Raw genomic sequence first — 20,648 nt, 5'->3', positions numbered from 1 at the left:
TTTTTTTTTTTTTTTTTTACGAATTTGCGAGATGACAAAGGTTCACAGTTGCTGATGCGTTTGTAGGCAGTGGTGATGCTCGTAACAGCTGGAGCGTGTTGGTCAGTATGTTATTCATTGTAAACATTTACGACCGGAAGTGAATTTTGTCAGAACAACTGGATCAAAAAGGGGGGGAAAGTGGCTTCATTTGGCAAATCAATGCGAGTCTGTGTGAGTCCCAATTTTTTTGTGCCAAACGCTTCAAAAAAGGTTTCATAAAAACACCCTATTCTACATGTTACATGCACATCATATACACATAAAATCTCATATAATTCATCATACCATTTACAAGTTTGGTGAAAAAAAGGGATAGATACAAGAAATTGACGTAAATTGCCGCAAGAATAGTCGCCAGTTTTGGCAGGCAGGCAAGCTCCCCCTAGAGTGGCGCATGTTACTTTAATGCAGTGTGCTTATTTGTGCCTGCTGATATCAACAGCAGCGATGTTTAGGTGATGACTGACTGCATTTTTTTAAATGGACTGGCATGCCTATCACTTGATCCTATGTGGAAGAAGGCACTTACAGGAGAGAAGTGGTGCAGGCCCTGTTGAGATTATCTTCAAGTAAAGTGGTGTTTTTTGTTGTCTAGATCTACTTACCTTTTCAAGTAGGAAGGGTCATCTACACAGGACTGCAAGGGGGGAAGGGGGGGGGGCTTTTGGTGCCTTCTGTTTATTTCATACATTCATATGCATGCATACCTTTACCAAGTGGTCTCACAAATGTCTGGGCATCTATATTTACACATAAAGAGAACGTCTCTGTTGGCCGAAACAAAAAAATCTCAACAACAGGAGAAAGGCAGAAAAATGCGTACTTTTGGCAGAAGGAGTACCCCATCGATAACTGCGATAAGTCAAGGACACAAAGAAGATGAGGCTCAAACTATCTGAATAACAAACTACAACACATGTACACAGTACAGGGGGGGAGAGGAAATCAAGTACATCCCTGAAGGAGCAACATCAAGTCTGGACTTTGCATGATCTGTCCACAGGGGCTCAAAAAAAGAAAAGAAAGCACAACTGATAGGTTCCCTACTTATTCAAGCTGTAGGAAGTAGCCTAGTCTTCTCTATCTATCTTCTCCATCAGCGTGAGCCTTCTCATTCACCTAAATACTCTTTAATCCCGTAAATCATAAATCATCATCCCGTGTCATCAGTCAATCAGTAATCAGATTAGTAGTAAGTGCTCTATTCTTATATTTTGCTCTAGAAAATGGCTATTTCCACAGTCAGTGTATGCGATGGCTCAGACGATGGTTCGGTGATGTGAAGGGTGACAGTGACGAGAGAGGACAAGTGCAAAAGCACTTTATCAGAAACACAAAGGTCAAACAACAACCTGAAAATGGACCAGTGAAGCAGTGGTTGTGCTTATAGTGATCTCTCTCCGCCTCCCTCCTCCCTTCTGAGACTCTCACAGGTCCAGTGTTCAGTTCAAAACGCTCACTTCCTTGGGTGGAAGACCATAAGAGGCCTGTCTTCAATCTTCTGCCAGGGGCTCTTCTTGTTCTCGTCTTTGTCGTCAGGGTCATCCTCAGGACTGGTCATGGAGTCGCGGCGGTTCTCACTGTTGCTGCTGCGGCTGCTGTTCACACGACTGCGTCCTCTCCTGGAGATGGTGGATCCTCGGGATGATGGTCCTTCATCCAGGAGAGGGGTGAGGGAATTCTCCTCAGGTGAGACAGGGCGTCCCTCGCTGCTGCTGGGCTCGCTGTGGTCAGGGTAGGCCAACTTGGAGTAACTCTTCCCGCCACTGCTGCCAACAACATGGCCCTTCCGTCCTCCTGTGCCCCAGCGCTCGTCTTTACCCTTCCGATTAACTGCTGACTTTCTTTCTTGAGATTCCAGTGGTGGTTCAAGGTTGACATCTCGTGGAGTACTGCTGGAACCACCTCCAAATCCACCGCCACCACCACTGAGGTCATTCCCTACATCTATGTAGGAGTGCCGAACATGAGCGTTAGCACGTCCATCCAAGGAGATGAACCACGCCCGTGGGTGCTGCTTCACACCCAGCTCCAGGAGCTTCTTCTCTGTCAGAGCCTGCAGTTCTCCATTCATCTGAGCCATGGTGGAGTCATTGAAGAGCACGGGGATCGTCACAGGTCCACCAGAGGAGTCTGAGGCCCAGCTCGGCTCCTCAGAGTCATCACCTTGGGATCCACCTTGCTGCTGTTGTTGCTGCTGCTGGCCTTGTTTTTGGGAGTGGTGGTGATGATGCAGCTGGCCTCCCATCTGCATGCCATCTTTGTCTTGTTCTTTCTGGTCCTTGCCATCTTTACCAGAAAACTCAGATGGCAGCCGCATGTAGTGGGCTGGGATGACCAGGGTGGGCACCATGCTCCGGTACATGTTTTCCTTCATCTGGTCAATAGAGCTGCAGAAGATGATCTGACCCGGTTGGGTGTTAAGGGAGGTTGGTCTGGCAAGACTGTCTGCGGCTGCTGCTGAATATTCTGGAGGTTTGTCGGACTGGCTCGGCACATAGCCTTGGAAGCGCGGCGGGGATGGTGGATCGGAGGAATATCCTCGATTGTCGTTGGCATTGTGGTGTCTGTGATAGTCCGAATCTTTCCCCTCTTTGGGGCTGTAGCTCCGGTTGTAATCTTCATGCAGCAAAGGGTTGTCCAAGTTGTTGGTCTCTGTGGCACGTGTGACCTTCATGGGGAAGCTTTCGCCCCGCTGTGGACCTGAAGCATTTTTCCCCTTGGCGTGTCGCAGCATGTGGGCTGGAACATGCTTGGTTAAGTCCTCCCGTGAGCTCTGGTAGTCTCGGGAAGGGGACATTTCAGATTTGTCATTGGAGGGGCCTGATTCAACATGGCCTCCACAAATGAGATTCAGACGTGACATGGAGGTACCCTGGTCTCTCTTAGCACCATTCAGATTGGACGAGTGCGGTTTGCCCTGCTGTCGACGAGGTTTCAAACACTTCCGCCTGAAAGTTGATGAAAAAATATGGATCAGAAATAAAATAGGCACATATGGTATCACTAGAAAACCTAAAGTTAAGTCCACATTCATGGATATTTATTTGCGTTGTTGCTACTAATAAAAACCTAAATGTGAGACCTGCGCCTACGCTCCCCACACCTGCAGTAGTAGAGCAGTACGCAGAGAAGGATGAGCACTAGTAGGGCCAGAGAGCCTAGGATGGAGAGCAGGAATAGGGTGTGGTAGGTGGTGATGTCCCTCAACCCTGGATGAGATAGTCCCAAACCTGCAGGGTTAGGGCACACAGAGAACGGATGTTCAGTTTCCTTCCATGGGACAAACATGAAACTCAAGAAGCAGATGCCTGTACCTGAAGATGAAGGAAAGGCAGCCAACCAGTATCCCATCTGAGGAACCACAACGTTCCACACAAACTGCGTACCATCCTTTTTGATGTAGCCTGTCCCGTTCCGAACCCACAGTCCTGCAAATGATCAGGACATAGGAGTACATATTTAAAAACACAGCCCTGGTACAGACTTTCTATTCCAGGAACATTATATAACCTCATGTCAGCTCTGCTGTTCCTCAGCATCTATGATTTATGTTCCTCACCCGTTTTAGGCTGATACAGCCAAGCAGGTACACTCGTGGCCATCCTGTTGCGAGTGTCAGATGGCAACGGCACAGAGATATGGATCGGATCTGAGACCTGGACTGCGGTACCATCTTTGTCAAAGAGCTGAATGCTGACCACTGCCAGTGCCGTCAAGTCTGTCCAACCAGTTTCTGCACCTGGGTAAAATAAACAAAAAAATATGTTATTTTGAAAGAATGGAAGTTCTTTTATTCTAAACTCTTCTATAAGGACCTCTTCATCAACATGACTATAATGACCTAACATTATCACTGTTCCTAAAATCCCAAGTGGACACTTCTGACCTGAGCTGTTTGTCTCTTGGCCCAGCAGGAAGGGGAAGCCTCCTATTTCATACTGACTCCTGGCCGTGGTCAGTGCAGCAGAGAGCGTGGTGTAGTTGGAGCTGGTCGGCAGCTGGATGGACTTCCTCTGGAGCTGCACCAGAGGTTGGTTACGAGCCCCTGAAAGAGCAACAATCACACATCAGTCCGTCAGTCCTCAACCAGGCCTCATGCATTTTCATGCTGATATTTTAGTGACTGAGCTGTTTTTAGCAAAAAAAAACTGTTGCTATGGTTTTAGCAGCAGCAGCATCAGCAGCATCTGCTGAAGTGTCAGTTATACTTAATGTGTAAGCAAAAATTACCTGGTGAGCCGGACAGCACCTGCAGGACGTCATCATACAGAATTAGAGTTCCAGGCCTCTGAACGAGGAGGTACAGGCTGACTGAGGCGTACACTAAACCAAGAAGAGACATTCAACAGAATTTAAAGATGCAAACAAAATTAAGTACAGTTAATATAAATAAATAAATGCAGTACATACACAAATACATAAATAAATCTGAAATAACTTCTGTACATGCTTTACGATCTCAGCTGGAAATATATGAAGCTATTATAAGTGCTGATAAGTGAGAGAGTACACAGTAATAGACTTACACGGGATCCTGCTGGAGTGCCAGGGCACAGAATTAGTGACGTAGTCTCGTTTGGAGGCTGTAATGATGACCCATGTTCCTGCACGGTACAGGAAGCTGACTCTCACCACGCCGTCGCCTCCGGCCCGACTCGACGCTAACAAAGTTTGGTTACCATGGACTTCCACCTGAGCGTCCGCCAGCGGAGACAGGTCACTGTTGTCAAACACTTGGACTTTTATTTGCACCTCTGAAGAAGAAGACCAGATGAGTCAGTTATTTTCTATCCAACAATCACTGCATGAAATTTAAGAATTCAGAGTTTTCAGCCATCAATGTTAAAAACAAGTTGTTTAATAATCAATCATTTTTAAGTTGTGGACAAAAAAACAACTGTTACATGCTTATAAGAGAAGGAATTTAATGTTTTAATGGTCTTGTGTAATTAAACTAAGATGGTAATTACACTTTAGTATGTCTCAATTCATTAGGGTTACCCTTAGCTGTCTTACAAGGACGACATCATTATGCAGCACCACAACTAGACTGACCTACAAAGCAAGGGGAGTGTGTAGCAATGAAACAACAGCAGCACATACAGTGCAGACCAGAGGCAGATTAAACATTATATGTGAGCAAAACATTACTATTGTGTAATTTGGCACTTTTTAACCAATAATCTGAGATTTTTATATGAAAGCGTTGCCATGGAGCATTGAGCTTTTCACCATTATTTTATTTTAGCACCATAAAAAATCTATTAACGGGTCCTGGGCTCTCTCACATTAATGAATCCACCATCATGAGAACACTGAACAACCATGGTGTGCATGTCAGAGCTGTAAGGAGAAAGTCACCGCTCTCCAAAAAGAACACTGCTGTCTGTCTGCAGTTTGATAAAGATCATGTGGACAAACCAGAGGGCTGCTGGGAAAATATTTAGTGGACAGACGAGACCAGAATAGAATGTTGGGAGAAAGAATGAAACTGCATTCCAGTATATGAACCATCTGTTAAACATGGTGGAGGTAGTATCATGGTTTGATCTGTTTTACTGCATGTGAACCAGGATGAGCTACAAGCATTGATGGAACAATGAATTCTCAATGATAGCAGTGAATTCAACAAGCAAATGTCAGACATCTGTCTGTGAGCTCAAGTGCAGCAAGACAACAACGATACTGATACTGAAACCAGAGATTCACATACTTGAGCAACACTTTAACCATTACCGGATCACTGTGAAACCATAGAAAACATAAACACCAGATTCTCAAGAAGGTTCTGAGAATCAGGCTTTTATAGCATCATTTTGTGCGTCCGTGCTGATGCTGCTGCTGCTGCTGATGTGGACTAATGATTTCCAGTAGGAGTGGATTACTATGGGCAGAATGATGATGCTGTTTGGAGTCATCGCAGACACACCCTCAACAAATCCACTGCATGTCTGTTTCTGCCCCTCATCCCCATGTTTTCAAGCCTGGGGGAAGATTTTGTTTCTCATCTCTTTTCTTGGATGGCATGGATGTGGGTCACGCTGGATGGATGTTTCCATAGTTACACACTGACTCTCCAAAAAAGCTGGCTTGTTGTGTTTCCTCGCTCGGATCCCTGCACTAAAACCCTACAGTAATATACACAACTGCCCCTAATGGCTTTATTTTAGGTCATAAGCAGCATGTATGTGTGAGGCTGTTTGCACGTCTTGCTGTCAGCCATTGGTCCTATAAAAGGCTCCATTGTGCATATGTGTATGGAGAGGATTTCCTCAGTCTCTGCTCCACACTTGAAACAGTGTTGGCCCCATTGACAGAAACACTCAGAATCACAGTGTCACATAGAGAGCCTGAGAGTTTTCACTGCCTCAGAGTCCTTCAGCACACATTTAGCTCCAAACTGGGCTGAGTAAATCCTTTCAGTTTCATACTGTGGATAAATACTGGAGGCTTTTGTGCATTTCTTTCAATATAGTTCCATTTAAATTTAATGGAAAAAAGGAGGCTGCAGAATTGACCATTTATATAGTAATTATTTCGCAGGTCAGAAGTGCTGAGCTGTTCCAAAATCCATCTGAGGTATCAATTAAATAATGATTTGCTCAGTGAAGCAGCAGCTGAAGAGCAAAATAATTCAGGTTATTTTAATATGCCATCATCAAAAGCTGCACAGACGTACGTTACGTTATTAGCTGCTGTGATTTTTTTTATTTTACTTCATTTAATACGTGTTTTTACAGCACTTCTTGAATCCTGAGTCACTTTTACTCCACTGCTAATCATAAATACCGTGGTTATTTGACTTGAGAGTGAAAGTACATTGTTTATCGTCATCATAGACTGTATATCACTATGGACGATTTGCCTGTGATGCCACCTGTAGTTAAGAACAGCCGTTGTGAGTCTCTTTTTGGCAGCATCATAGTCTGCCTAAACAACAGGCAAAAAACATGGAGGCATCTGGGGATTGACCAAGCAGCAACCTTCGGGGCTCAAAGTTGAAGCCAATGCGGAAGTGTCAAAACTTGTAATTCACGCCGCAACAGCTGGGGGCTGGCTCCAAAAGCGAGTAATTTCCCATAGACTCCCATGTTAAAATGGCCGATTTCACAGCAGAAAAGAACATGTTTACAGCCTGGTACAAAAAACCACTCTGGTCTCAGATGATAGGTTCTCTTCTAGTGTCGATTGTACGGGGGTGAATTTTTTTACAACTCACTCGTTTCAATTGTATTCGGACTTATAATTACCCCTAATTATGGGCGTTGCCGCTTGAGTGACAGACAGTTGAAGTATCACAGCGTGAGTTTCCTGCTTCCACGATCACCCGTCCCCCTTTTTGTCCATATTTGGAGTTTTGGTGGACGTGACGCTGCCAACATGGCGACGGTCATCACGCCCCGGAACCTCCCACCGAGCCTCAAAACGGCTCTTCAGAAACAAACGGGTGGCGTCACGGAAGCTCTGTCCATAGTTTTTACTGTCAATGGGATTGACTCACTTTTGGAGTCAGTCCCCCTGGTGGTCATGGGGGGTAATTGCAGTTTTGACAGCATATGAAGTTGCTGCTTTAAAAAAATCTCACAACAACAACAAGTTGCTAAAGATCTTTGATAATACATAGCAAATAACAGCTAGCTTCTCAGCCTTTGTGTGGAATATATGAAGGAAATTGTGTCAATAACTGTCAGTACTTCCTCACAGGACACTGAAGAATGTTGGATTTGTGTCTCAGGACACACACTAGATATTAGTGTCATTTTTTCTTCATCTATATTCAGGCAAAGGAGTCATAAATTGTTCTAAGATAAATATAGAAGATTGAAAAATAACAACACTCCCTTTGCACATGTGTGGAGAACGTGTCAAAATAAAAGCACTTCATGTACATGTAGCTGGATTCCTCTACTGTGTGACCATTCATGCATCTCCAACATAGCTCCAGGCATGCATAATGCAACGTAATTACATAATGTCCTTCAAAATGCACAACACAATATAAACAGTGGGTGGGGGGGGGACTGTGAGGCCACTGTAGCGTAATTATTTAACAGTGGATCAGCGTTTTCTTTCTCTTTGTGCTGACATACCCTCCTGGACCACCACCAGGCCTTCCTGCTCTCACTGTCACTAACGTGCAGACACACATGAAGGCCTGAAGTGAAGGCCTGATATTAACAGATCTCATCAGATTCTTAACTGATGCACAAAGACAGCCAGCGTGGCCTCTCTGTCATATTAGATATAGATGAATCCATATGCTATAATAACAATGAGTCTCCTCTCACACCACATCTAACGTGAAATCAGTGCGCAGCGCTGCAGACATCGGCGCTTTTGTCGACAAAAGCCATAAAAATGCAACCACTCCCATCTCCCTCTCATTGTGCTGCATCTCCCCGTATGGCGAGCTTACCAAATGCTCCCTGATCTGGAAGAGACTTGGCCCGCGCCTCCCAAACCGCGCACACCGAGGCGAACAGGAGCAAACGAGAGATGCAGTTCGGCGGCATCCTTGCAGCTACATCTTCTATTCGCAGACCGGCGGCCGTGTGTCCATGTTTCCTTCCCAGCCGATCCGCAGCGATTCCCCCCCTTTTTCAGATTTCAGCTTTTGAATGATGCCGAGCCGACTGTGTGGGCTTCGCCTTGTTTTTATTGTCTGAGTGTGGGCACGGAGTGAGCTACGTTTCCCTCTGCTGACCTCAAATGGAACAGCGGCTTCTCTTCCCACTGTAATCAGGCTGGAAAGGCACACACACACACACACACACACACAAAACCACCACATTCTGTCTTAATAATTTTATCAACAAGCATCTCATACATTACTTAAAGATGTACCTCATCTGATAATCCAATTTTATTTTATTGTATTTTATTTTTTGCATTAATTGATTTGAAAATCCATTCAATCAAACTTTATTTTTATGGCCAGTCCAAATCGACAGAGAGATAAAGAGTATAAACCAAACAAAAAGATGATATTAATCATCATTTTGACAACAACAGCAACAATAATACGAGTAAAAACTGGTCAAACTAAAAGTCAATTCAAGAATGTTACTTATATTATTTTCTTAAATAAATTATACAGCCTATTATTAACCCTTCATATTGATTAGTTTAGATTCTGGGAAAAAATAAATAAATAAGGTAAAATAAACATTTACATTTGATAAGGTGCTATACGGCTTAATATCCTATCAATAACAGGGGTCTGCTCTCCATTTTGACATTTATATTTCTTATCTGTGTTATTGCATCAGAATTAGGTCAGCTGTCAGGCTGATTTCATCATAAAGATGTCCGGCAGTTCAACTCTTTATGAATCATCTGTTAGTTCTGTGATTAAAGCTGTTAAATGTGCATATTTTTATTACCTACACTTCACAATCAAACTGTTTATCCTCCACCTATAAGGCACACTTACTCATACAAGGCCTGGTCTGTTCTCTTATGGACTTTATTAGTTTGAATAATGTTTTTCTTTCTATTATTGTTCATGCTGGTTTTGATTCACTGCTGCTTGGTGTTCGGTCTAAAAGGGTGAAAATATGTCCTTTAAAAACAGCAATCTATCATCCATAAAAAAACACACATTTCTACTTAATTCCATGTTGTTAAAATCCACAGTTCTCTTTGCATTTTGCTGTTTGAAAGCTAGACAGACTGCTGCACATTAAGCTGTCCTCCTCCTCGATGTTGTTGCTCCTTCCATGAAAGTATTTTTTAAGAAAGGTATTTATCTTATTGGTGTATTTGGTGGCTTTAGCTCCTGTGCTGTAACTCACATCAGAGAGGAGAAGACAGTGTCCTGGACCACAAGGCTTCTTTTAATAACACCGGCTGTTCCTCATACTTATCATTTTTATTATTTAATTAAAATTCTCACTGCACAAGGATTTACTTCCTGGCACAGCTGAGAAAGTGTTTGTAGATTTATTGTTATAGAGAAAAAAGTTGCACGCTGAGCTTGCTGGTGTTTCATATTCATTACAGAAATCCAATCTCTGTCTGTGTGGCTGTAATAGGTATTCGGATACTCTGATGGTCCCCTCGGAATATTTTATTTTATAGATGTCTAACACTAGACCAGGGTTTGAAAACATCTTATGGAGAATCCTTGTAAAATATTTCTGTTATATGTCCTGTTTTTAATGCATTTGTATCATCGGTATGCTGATATAAAGCATAGCCATCTTGGTAACACCTGAGTCGACTGAAGTCTTGCTTCTGCACCACTGCCATCCAAACGGAAAATACCCTAAAATTTCCGACTGCACCCACCTGTCACTCAAAGTGATCATGACCTCAAATAGTTGTCAAGAAAACAGCTTTCAGACATCTTTCCAATGGAGGTTGTCAGGACTACCCTTTGTCATCAATACTGCTCATAACCTCTATGAACAGAAATTTGGTGCAGCCAAGGGGTGGAGATCGTCCAGCTCTGCTTTCGCAGGTGACATCATCCTGTTTGCTTCGAGCTGTGACCTTTTGCTGGAGCAGTTTGCAGCCCAGTGTGAAGCGGCTGGGATGAAGATCGACACCTCTAAATCCGAGGGCCATGATCCTCACTTTGGAAAAAGGAAAGGAGGGCATGTCCCTTTCTGGGTTGGAATGAGATACTGCCCCAAGTGGAGCAGTTTCCAGGTAATCCTGGGCCCAGTTCAAGAGTGAGGGAAGAATATAGCAGAAGATCTACAGCGGTTTGCCTGGTGAGGTTTTGTAGGCATGTGCATCTGTTAGGAGGCCCCAGGGCAGACCCAGGACATGGTGGAGGGATTATATCTTTTGGCTGGCCTGGGAATGCCACGGTATCCCGGGATGGATGGATGGATGGATCTTTGGTCTGTGTTGAACCATTTAAAAACGTAATTACAATTCTCCCACCTGGGGCCCACATAGAAACATAGTATCATGATACAAGTTAGCACACATTACGGTCACTTAAAAATGTCAGTGTTTCTATAAGATAAGATCAAAGACTCATTACCTATAGGTCCTTCAGGGTAAAACTAATTGGTTCCCTGCGGCGTCCTTATCTTTTTTAAATGTGTTTTTAATGTTTTCACGAAGAAGTGGCTCTTGAAAGTTGGAGAGGCTCCTGCTTGGAATATATTAAAAACATTTCAGCAGCACTCTGATCAAGAAGCAACCTTGAATCAATGAAGAGCCTAATGGAGAAGTTTGGAAACTCCCTCCTGGAACAATCGGCTGTTGTTCTCCTGGAGGTCCCAGGAGCGCATGGCTGTCATTGCCTCTTTTTTTTGGGGTCATCTGATGTTCCAGAAAGTTCCACGTGTTGAGCAACAACTATCTGCAGAAACAAGGCATGTATTAAATAAAGAGGACTGTCAGAATAAGAACACATGGTAAATGTTTGGGAATGTCTGTTTTCATATAGTGAATATTTACAGTACATCAGAAGCAGATGGTCTGTTTCTGAGAGCTGTTTATCCACTGAGAAATATCAGTTTGTGTATGGAGGCTAAACCATGCCATGATGTAAACCATCAACAATTTAAAGGATTCTTTCAGGTAGAACGTATGTAGCCGGCCAACTAAACATGACCTCAACCCCAAGTAGAGGGTAATTTGATAAGGTGTCTTATGAATCTGACAAATCTGGCTAGTGACACAGGGGCGGTATCTGGTTCGCGTACAAAAGCTGGGTCGATCTACAACAGCTTTACAAGGAGTTTATTTCGCCTTTCAATGTTTCAACATGGCTACAAAGGAAGGAAAAAAACAAAAACGAATGAAACGCTCACCCTGTCCTACCGTGGTCTGGATTATGATGCAACCTCTAGCGGTTTAGAGGATAGCAAAGACGCAAGATTGAGCCAGATTGAGCTCAGATGTGAGCGGAAGCTGGATTTGAAAATAAGTCTGAATGTATCCAGCTTAAAGGCAACAAAAAAGCTTATAAAATGTTTAATGTTGTTAATTAATCTATATTTAGATTATTTTCAGCGTATTCATCTTTTCATGATGCCTAAACTACTGGTCAATCCTAGCGAAAGGTTCTGATGTCAAACTGAAAACTGACATACAAGGTTCTTTTGAGTGTTTTGAGGGCATATTTGGTCAAATAAAACATCAGTGACAGTTTGTTTCAGGATTTGGTCAGCCTAGTAGGAAGGAGCCTGGTCCCAAATTTTTATTACTCTTATCTGCTGTGACCACCAGTCAGGCCAAAATCTCATGTAAACATTACAACACCAGTGGTGGAATTCTTTGCTTTTTAAGAAAATAATCACAGGAAGGTCTGTTATCATTTAATTTTGTGGTATTTTAAGTTTAAGTTAAACATTTGTGAAAGCATCCTGACAAAAGTGAAAGAAAGAGTTGAGAGAAGGGTTAATGTCTACAAAGCAGGAGAAGATCTACAAGTTTATCAAAGAGCTTCAAGTTTCAAGAACTGCTGTGATCAAGAAGTTCAAAGAGAGAGAACAGAACAAGACTGACAGAGGAAGAGAAACATGTGGAAGGTTCTGAAAAGAAAACTAGTGAGAGATGTGTCTAAAGAGCCGAGACCAACTGCAGAGACACTAGTGAAGGATTTAACCAGGTCTGGACCTGAAGAGTCAGAGAAGACAGTCACTAGAGTCCTGCACAGGAATGGACTGTCAGGTTGAAGACCAAGCAGGAAAGAAACCTCCAAGACAGATTACACAGACTGGAAGTGTCTCATTTGATCAGATGAAACATCTGATGAAACATAGTTTGATCAGATGAAACTAGAGTTTGAGATGCTTCACTTGGAGAAAGAAAGGAGAGGCGTATAACCCATAAAGGTTCCTGCTGACAGGTGCCATGGCAACCATATAATCAGTCTGATTTACTTCACTTGTCAGTGGTCTATGGCTGCTGGTTGTAGGTCTTCTGTGCCTTTATAGAATCTGATGAGAATGATGAGTGTGGTGAAAGATGGGCATTAATGCCTCTGCACTCAAGGAATGTTTTCCATGAAGCAGACACATCAGGATCAGACTTTTTCCAGGCAGCTAAGACCAGCTGTCTATACTCATCAGGGTGGCAGCCATGATTTTTCTTAGTTTCCGTAATTTATTGACATAATAAAATCCTCATGAAGACTTTTTAAGTGCATCTTAATTGGGAAAAACTGAGTGAGAGTATTGGATAAATTGTGGTGACTTGTGAAAAACAAAATGCAGTGTGCAATAAAATAAATCAGCATTGCATAAGAAAATATGATCTCTACTGTGTGCCATTTACTCTGCCTGTAAACACCTCATGAAGGACAGTATGTCTTTAAACTGTAAGCTTGATGTCCAAATCCATATACAATTTTTTCTGTATTGATTCACAGTAATTTTTCACATTTTTAATCTTTTATCACCTGACTCATGACTCTGAATTTAAATACATTTGAGAAGGAATAAACTTCACTCTTCAGGAGCATCCTTGGGCATCGGTGAAGGAGTGAATGAGATCATTAAGGCAGGTGGTGAGGGCTGACCGGGGGCAGGCAAGGCCTGCACTTCACCTTGTTTTTTTTCTTTTTTTCTTTGTATTTAACACAGTGAGGGAAGTTCTGAGAGGATGATGAATGCAATTCATTCAGATCAAGTGGAGGAGAAGAGGATCGATGAATTGAAACAAGTGCAGCTGAGAAATATGGGGCCTAAAAAAAGGTAATGGTTCGACCTAACCGGTGAGGTATATTATAGAGAAAATTGCTGACTACGGTGGAAATAAAAAGTAAGTCTCAGGAATACAGATTAAATTTAAAAAAAAAAGGAAGCTAGAGGACTAGTGAAGCCTACAGGCTTGGATGTAAAGCAACCAGCAGGGGGCAGAGAAGAGCCTGAGAAGTGATTACCTGCTGACGGTGACTGCACAGACATGCACTTGTTGAATCCGTGTTTGTAAGATTACATAGAGACACAGTGGGACCACCATGTGATGGTATAGGCCTCAGCTTGATGGAAGCTGTGCAGGAAAGAGAGCACATCAGGCTTTGAATTTCAGACCACCCCACCACCACCACCACCACACCACCCCCCTCTTAGGTGAATATGTGCAAAAAAATCACCCTGTTGTTATTCACTCAGGGTAGATCCTAAACATAAACAGATCATGCGCACAGTGAGTTTTTCTACATTTTAATTGATGTGATTTGTGAATGTTGATTAAAATTCACCTCTATACTTTGTGGTGTTTTTTTTTTCTCCTCTACCAAGTAGCAGAATTTATCTCCCACCAACATTTGTTTTAGTTTCCATTTCAGCCAAATTCCTTTTTCCTGAAAATAACCCCTCTCTTCTTAAAAGCAGGATTCATTAACCTCTTGAGAATTACAGCAAGGAACGCTCCGAGGCTTATCCTAAAGTTCTTCTTCGCTGAAATGGAAGAATAAGGACACATTTATCAGGTGACTCAGAGAGGTGCATTAACCTTTAAAACTGTGGATGTCTTTAAAAAACCCTCACATTAGAAAGCATGAGATTGAATCAAAAGTGTGTTTGGAGATTAAAAACAGCAGTTCAAGTTTTAAATTACACCCTGCTCTTCTGATTTATATTACATTTTGTCATAATATGAAGATATATATGAAAATATGGTAATATTCAACTATGCTCAAAAATAGCCTGGTCCAACAATATTCAGGGGTGTATTTAGCTCTCACTCCTATCCTTTTGCATGTGTTGTAATGCATTATTTCTGTTTTGGGTGTGAACATCGACACCCTTGCCCAGGCAACGTGAAGGGTGATCAGTCTCCTTCCTGCATTCCAGCAGCAGTTGACCACAAAGCCACCTTGCGTCTCTCTCTCTCTCTCTCTCTCTCTGCAGCATCAGCCCCTTGACAGCCCTCTTCCTCACCAGCCCCACTGTCTTCCTTCTGTTTAGCAATCTGGCCTGCAAAGCCCTGACATCCCACCTCTATGGGCTCACAAAGAGTGTTCCAGGTCTTCCTCATGAACTGCTCTATAGCTCTATAGCCCATTGAACATTTTCATTCTTAGACTTCATCGCATGAGCTTGTCCTTTGTTGCCTGGAACCTGAAAAAAGACAAGATATGTCCAGATTTATTATTATTTTTGGGTGCCCCTCTCTTCAATTTCTGCCACTGCATTCCTGCCTTCAGGCAGCTACTTAGGATGTAATGTAGAGCTCATCTATCGCAGCACAGGTCCAAGATGGAGATTTTGTCCCAGAGGAGGAGGTTTGCTGGTCTTGGCAGGCCATTGTGCACAGAATCTGCCTCAGGCCTCCTTGGAGGATCCACCTGGTTCCTGGCACTAAGGATTTTGTGATGGTGAGATCATAAAGACCCAGTTAATAAGTTTCTAAAGCGTGTCTTTTTGCTTAGCCTCTACATTTCTCCAGCAGTCTGTTATTATTCCCTTTACTAACTAGTTGGATTGTCTGGACCAGGATGTGACTCTTATCCTGATGTTACTGGGAACATGGTGTCGCTGCAGGGCGAGAACTTTCCTGAATGAAAGAATATCTCTAAATCGAGTCAAGTCTGTACACAAGCATCCTCATTGCTTTGTTGGTCTGTCAATCACAAATCATCACCGTTTTGTAGAGAGCCCATCAGGCGTGCAATGCTGGAAGTCAGTACAAGCCCACATACCTCGTACATTACCTAAACAAGTCCCCAGAGTATTCCATACAAATATAATAGAATATCATAACGAGGCTTCATCTATAAAGAATTTTCAGTTTAATTTGCCTTTCACGTCATTCTAATATAATCAACACACCCTGGCAGGTATATAACGAGGCAATTATATCAACCCACAGTAACAATGGGTCATACAGTGTAATATAAATGCAGATGGAAGCACACACACAGACACACACTAATTGTGTTTCAGGCCTCGGTGGCCATCAGCAGCATTTTTGCCGTCAGTCTTGTCTCATGTTCAGACTCCAGGTGCATGGCGACACTTTCTTCACTACTAATGGCTTCCTTAGCAGAAACCCTGTCCGGCTGACATTTATGCATAATAACAACCCCAGTGTGTATGCGTGATAATTAAAACCTGTACACTACAGAGCCTTTTCACATCTCCTTGAGTCTCACAGTGCATTGCCTGCTGGGTGGGAGTGTTATTTTTAGCTCTGTGGTCTTTGATTAAAATATGACTCTCCTGTTGACCTTCACACCTACTGCAGCTCTGCCAGGACCACGGCAACACAGCCACTTGATAAATAAAGGCCTGCCACCGGAACTGCTGACAAGAGGTAATCAATTCTCCATGAACTGGACCCGGTTCTGCATGTTTCTCCTGCGCAGTACATCTGCTTTTGACTTTTTTTCCCCCTCTTTTGAACAACATGGCAGGCTGAGACATAAAACAAACAGCAAATGGATAAATGGATATTGATCTGCACGAAGGCGATAACTGACACATGATGGATGGATAACAAAAAATGAAGCAAGAGGTTAAAGGAGAGCAACCCGCTACACGCCACTCAGCCAGTCATCGGTTGTTTCATTACTGTAATGGATGAATGTAAGACAGAAACACACTCTGGGTGTCCAAATGAATCAAGGACATGGTCAGTTTGAGTCCAAAGAACATTTGTCTTTCTGTGCGTGTGTCTGTGTGGGTACATTTTTATTTTTATATCTATATATTTAGAGTGTATTTTTTTTTCAATAAAAATATTCCTGATTTGCATCAATGCTTCCTTTTTTCCAAATTTTCTTTTATATTCCTTTTGTGTATGTGTTATGTTTCCTTCTTCTTGTTCCTTTTGTGTTTATGCTGCTTCACAATTGCACATAATTTTAGGTTACATGAACAACAAAATGACAGCCATCACAGCTTAGAGATTGCAATTTCATCTGTGTCATTATCATCTTACACAACCAACCAGCCTCGGTCATAAATGTCAGGAGTGTAAAGTGATGATGTCACATTAAAAAAAAAACTGCTCAAACCCAAATGTATTATTCCCAAATATGATTGTCAGGATGTAATCCCCCTTAAACAGTATCGGAAATGAAATAGCTGTCTGACGAACAGTACATTTTTGTAATCAGGTAACAATAATCCGGCCTCTCGTGGTGCCTCTTCACAGAGGCTGTACTGTATGTAGTGTAAATGTCACGGATGTCCTTCCATGTTGAAATGCTAACGAGGCTACTTATCAAAAGTAGAGTGTGGCTCTTTAAATGTACCTACATGTGTCTTACAAAGGTTAGTGGCACATGCAAGCACAAAGCCCATCTGTGTCAGGCGACCTTCTTAACATGCATAGAGTTGTGTCACATTTGGCTGGTGCTACTACATCCAAAGCCCTCTGTCACAAAATCAATACACCATCTTCCGAAGGTTTTGCCAATAACTCATATTGGCTTTTGTCACAAACCTGGTTCAAGGACCGACTTCTTGAAATTGTTTACCCCATGAAATATTGTGTGTAGCATGTGAGAGATGATGATGATGATGATGTAGCTCTCAGGAAACATGCACATCGCAGATATACAGTGTGTTATCCTCCCTGAGTACATAAGCAGAACCAGTGTTCCTTGTTCTCTCTCTGTCTTTGTTTCTTCCTCACACACTGCGCTGACTGCGCTGGCAGATTGTTTCCAGTGTGTTGTAGGGTCGCTTTGTGTTTGTTATTGTTGGGAGAGCTCTTGAAGTGTTGCTCTGAATATGCCAGTAAGACGCAGTGCACAGATGTTGCGAAAACTCAAAACAAGAATCAAGCACGAGCATACACACCACACATACACACACCCATAGTGACTGCCTAAATATGAAGCCGACACCATTTTCTAGGTCACCGTCTCACTCAGTGACTTGACGAGTTTTTCTCTCTTGGAAGGCTTTTGAAGTTTCTGAAATGATTGGGTGAATGAGCGTATAATATATTATTGCTGGCAACTGATGGATTTAAAACTCTTTTTAAAAAGCTGACAAAATAATTTAAACTTGAAGTTGGCGTCCTCGCTTGCTCTCCAGCTTTCATCTGTTACCCATAGTCGTCATCAGCATGTTGAGGTGAACCACATGATTGTCTGCACGTCTTTGATTGAAATTTAATTGAGCTTGACAAGTTCTGACAAACACGGTGCCTGACAAAACAGGCAGCCGCTTTCGGCTTTCAGCTTTTTTCAGAGTGTTTTTGCTCAGTTGTTAAGAAAATCTTAAATATGGCAACCTCCAGGGTTGAGAAGAGAAGCCCATTTAGAATTAGTCAGAAATTTAGGATGACTATCTCACAGTGAGACAGCTGTTATGACCTGTCACCCAGCATCCACATCCTCCTCGCATATTGACGTACGTCGTAACCTGTGATCACCTGCGATTCAGCAAATGCTCATCGTACAATCTGCACGCATCAAACTTGACGTCTTACCAAAGTTTATTAGATTCACGTTGCATAGTGTGTCATGTAATTGTCTTACAAGATTGCTGACAGTCGCACACTGTATAAAGGCCATAAGGGTCATACACAGACATTTCAAGTGGCAAAACAACCGGCAACATGGTTGCCTTCAGTGAAAACAGATGATCTTCTGCTTTAACAGCAGTGAAACTATAAAGATGGTGTGTATTCTTATAGGGGACCATTGCTCTTTGTTTCCTGAAGCAAACGCAGTGTTACTAGTAATGAATATTTATTTATTTACTTTTTTACATGAAATCTATGCATTCATCATTATTTAGAAAATATGTGCATACAATGATAATATTAGACAACATGAGTTGAAATTGTATCCATAGCTGATCATCTTAAATGCTTACAAAAGAATAAAAGAAAGATGATGAATAATTTACAAATACGTCTTCAAAGTGGCATTTGTTTCTGTGAATTGCATCAATCCATTTGCTTCGTCTTCCTTTTTACAGACAGATTTCAGCAGTCTGTAAAACTAGAACTCAGATTTCTTGTTGAATCAGCTCTTCCGACCTTTTTGATGAGTTTTTCCTGGGCCATGCAGACACTCGATAAGCTTTTTGCCACACAGCATGTGGAGCTGCAGTAACTTCTGTTACATTTCTGTTACCCTCTGTTGGTATGCACATTTATTGCTGCTAAAATCACTGTTTCAAATTGCATGTAAGCATAATGGCCCATGTTAGCTTGCTAGCCAGCTATCTTATCCACTCACATAGCCACTGATAAGCCACAATATAATGATCTCATACAAAGGTGCACACAGACATAGTGTATTTGCATTAGATTAAAGATCAAAGACACCTCATCTCTGGGAGTCTGGCTAAATTATGTACCACTGGCCACACAAAAAGGCAGCTAACAAGCTAACATAAGCTTAGTTGAGCAAAGACGGAAGCGCCCTCATGGAGCGCCCATCATCACCCTGTTTTCACCTGTGGAACCTTTCGTTTTTGTTTCAAACTCTGGAAAATCGGGAGGTCAGCAGTTCACAAAGGGGTGCAAATCTCACAACTTCACGCATATTTTTTTTGTTTGCAACTTTTCTTGCTGCAATTAAGCTTTAAATTGTTTCATTGGAGTTTCCTCCAACATAAGAGGATGATTATAAGGCGTTTAATGACGCAAAAGAAAAAAAATAAAAGGCTAATTTTTCCCTGGAAACTCCAGCTGAACATTGACTCAATCTGCTGATGAGAACATTGTGATTTGGTCAAAAGCTGGTGCGCGTGGGATTAGCTCAGGAGGAGCATTGATGTCGACTTGCATTAGCTAATTGGCATCAGCTGTTTCAATCATTTCACAGCTGCAGCTACTAGCGGAATAACAGTGTACAGTCACAATACTCCAGACACATCTTACTGTTAAGAGACTTTGTTTGTTAGATGGTCATTATTTATTACAGCTGCTCCAGAGCCTTTCTCTATAAATCTGTCTACAAAACTATTTGCTGTAAATATTGCTGGAAAGAGCCTTTGACTGAACAAACGAGTACATCCACCTTGACGGCTTTAAAAAGATTGATGATTGATGATTTAAAAAAGGTTATAAGCTGTGGCTAAACATTAAAATGACATTTTCTTGATTATATTATAAAATGTCTGAGGGGAAAAAAAGAACAAAACTACAGTCAGGTTCAAAAAAATATTGTCTATGTCTGTCCATGGTGAAGAAGAACCCAGAGTCTACGGTCAGTAACAGCTTTATGAATATAAATACAGAAACAAGAAACCACTAGTCAAGAACAGAAAGGCCATATTAAGCTATTAAAGCCGGCACAGTTCTTGAATAAGACTTCAGTCATCAGTCTTTGGTCTGATGAATCCCAAAATGATGCCAGAGAAAAGTATGGGGAAGGAAAGGATCCAAAGCAGAGCACTTCTTCAGTCAGTCATGGTGGAGGCAGTGTTATCACATGGACATATATGTCAGCCAATGGAACAGGGTCACTGCTGTTTATTCATGATGTGATTGCTGATAGAATTCTAGAGTGTATAGATCTATACTCTTCTTAGATCCAGATAAATGCTGCAACACTTACAGGATGCTGCTTCATAGTGCAGATGGCAAAGGGAGAGCACAGGACTTAAATACAAAGAGGCTTAACAAGAAGTAAAGGTGTTAAAACAGACGGAGAGATGCAAGGAGAGAGACAAAATTGACAGCAAATTACACTTCTGTTTGTATTTATGTTTATGTTATGT

General features: G+C 42.1%; 1 protein-coding gene across 2 annotated transcripts; it reads right to left on the bottom strand.

Moving 5' to 3' along the window:
• On the bottom strand, window positions 1-8,698 carry fam171a2b (family with sequence similarity 171 member A2b). 2 transcript variants are annotated; one of them, XM_028430694.1, is made up of 8 exons: window positions 8,462-8,698; window positions 4,572-4,799; window positions 4,276-4,368; window positions 3,932-4,090; window positions 3,605-3,784; window positions 3,360-3,473; window positions 3,128-3,275; window positions 1-2,993 (listed from the first exon to the last, which is right to left on the bottom strand). In XM_028430694.1, exons 1-8 carry the CDS (start codon window positions 8,556-8,558, stop codon window positions 1,499-1,501), a joined length of 2,514 nt encoding a protein of 837 aa, XP_028286495.1. In that variant the 5' UTR covers window positions 8,559-8,698; the 3' UTR covers window positions 1-1,498. The 2 variants fall into 2 exon arrangements, with proteins under 2 accessions (XP_028286495.1, XP_028286496.1); XM_028430695.1 differs by having other exon boundaries at window positions 3,149-3,275.
• Window positions 8,699-20,648: the final 11,950 nt, after the last annotated feature.

This window comes from Parambassis ranga, chromosome 19, assembly GCF_900634625.1.
Source record: "Parambassis ranga chromosome 19, fParRan2.1, whole genome shotgun sequence".
Classification (NCBI taxonomy): domain Eukaryota; kingdom Metazoa; phylum Chordata; class Actinopteri; family Ambassidae; genus Parambassis; species Parambassis ranga.
The sequence above is the reverse complement of the archived record's forward strand: the minus strand, read 5'-3'. Positions and strand labels throughout refer to the sequence as shown.